The 1,558-nt window shown below is 37.5% G+C and overlaps 1 protein-coding gene across 1 annotated transcript; it reads left to right on the top strand.

The window, feature by feature from the left end:
- Positions 1 to 247: 247 nt before the first annotated feature.
- On the top strand, positions 248 to 1,234 carry LOC114710279 (olfactory receptor 2D3-like). The gene has a single exon (XM_028894383.1). It carries the CDS (start codon positions 290 to 292, stop codon positions 1,232 to 1,234), a length of 945 nt encoding a protein of 314 aa, XP_028750216.1. The 5' UTR covers positions 248 to 289.
- The last annotated feature ends 324 nt before the right edge of the window (positions 1,235 to 1,558 follow it).

Genomic DNA, 1,558 nt, shown 5'->3' with positions numbered 1-1,558 from the left:
GAACACTTTAAACTATATTGTATTTTATCTATTTAAAAAAAAACAGCATTGGTCATAAGAAAGATCTGGGGGAAAATGAGGTTGATGTAAACTATAGACAAATAATTAGAATAAAAATAAACATGTGTGTTAATTAGAATATGTTAGATTAAAAACATATAAAATCCTAGAAATATTCAATTAGATGTCAGTTTAAATACAAGCCATGTCTACAGAACTTAATGTCATAAACCCAATCATACTGTGTTCTTGTTGTTTATGGCAAACAGGTAAATAAGCATTAAGCTCAATGGGAAGGAAAAACCAGACCTTTGTAGATGAATTTTTGTTACTGGGTCTTTCACAAGATGCACAGACTCAGATCCTTCTGTTTGTTCTTTTCTTCATCATTTATGTGCTGACTGTACTTGGGAACCTGCTCATCATTATCCTCGTCTTCATGGATTCTCGACTTCATACCCCCATGTACTTTTTTCTTAGAAGCCTCTCTTTTGCAGATCTCTGTTTCTCAAATAGCATTGTTCCTCAAGTGCTGTCCCACTTCCTGACAAAAAAGAAAACTATTTCTTTTTGGGGCTGTGTGACACAGGTAATTGTCACCCTTCAGATTGGATGTACAGAGTGTGCTCTGCTAGCAGTGATGTCCTATGACCGGTACGTGGCTGTGTGTAAGCCCCTGCACTATTCCACCATCATGACCCAACAACTATGTCTCCAGTTGGCTCTAGGGTCCTGGGCTAGTGGGCTCCTAGTATCCCTGATAGACACTACTGTTGCTTTCCATCTTCCCTATAAAGGGCAGAACATAGTCAGCCATTACTTTTGTGAGCTTCCTGCCCTTTTGAAGGTGACTTCAGCAGACACTTACAGCACAGAAATGGTCATCTTTGCAATGGGTGTGATCATCCTCCTAGCACCTGTCTCCCTCATCCTCATCTCCTACTGGAATATCATTTCCACTGTGATCCAGATGCAGTCTGGGGAGGGGAGGTTCAAAGTCTTCTCCACCTGTGGTTCCCATCTTATTGTTGTTGTCCTCTTCTATGGATCAGCAATATTTAACTATATGCAGCCAAACACCAAAACCACAAAAAAGCAGGATAAGATAATATCTGTGTTCTATACAGTGGTGACTCCAATGCTAAACCCCATAATTTATAGTCTGAGGAACAAGGATGTCAAAGGTGCCTTCAGGAGACTGGCTGCAAGAATGTCCTTCTTTCACAAGAAATGACCTGTGGGTCTGGGTTTTTTTTTTTTTTACCATTGTAGCATCTTTGATAATGGAGTAGGATTTTGAGAGGCTATTATTAATTAAGTCAAAGAAAGAAAACATTGTGGAAATTTGACCCCTCTAAGCCAGAACACAAAGAAAAGGAAAAAGGTGGAAAATTGGCATATTTTATTATTATCATTATCACTATTATTGTTATTATTATTATTTATTATTATTATTATTATTATTATTATTATTATTATTAAAGGTGAGAAGTACCATTTTAATGTGTACATAGTTAATTCCACTGCCTTGGACTTGTTTTCGGCATAAGCCCAGCCT

Source organism: Peromyscus leucopus, chromosome 1, assembly GCF_004664715.2.
Source record: "Peromyscus leucopus breed LL Stock chromosome 1, UCI_PerLeu_2.1, whole genome shotgun sequence".
Classification (NCBI taxonomy): Eukaryota; Metazoa; Chordata; class Mammalia; order Rodentia; family Cricetidae; genus Peromyscus; species Peromyscus leucopus.
Note: the sequence above shows the minus strand (reverse complement) of the source record. Positions and strands in the feature narration are given on the sequence as shown.

Coding starts and splice junctions, on each gene's coding strand:
- LOC114710279 (XM_028894383.1), top strand. CDS start 290: ATGGGAAGGAAAAACCAGACCTTTGTAGATGAATTTTTGTTACTGGGT.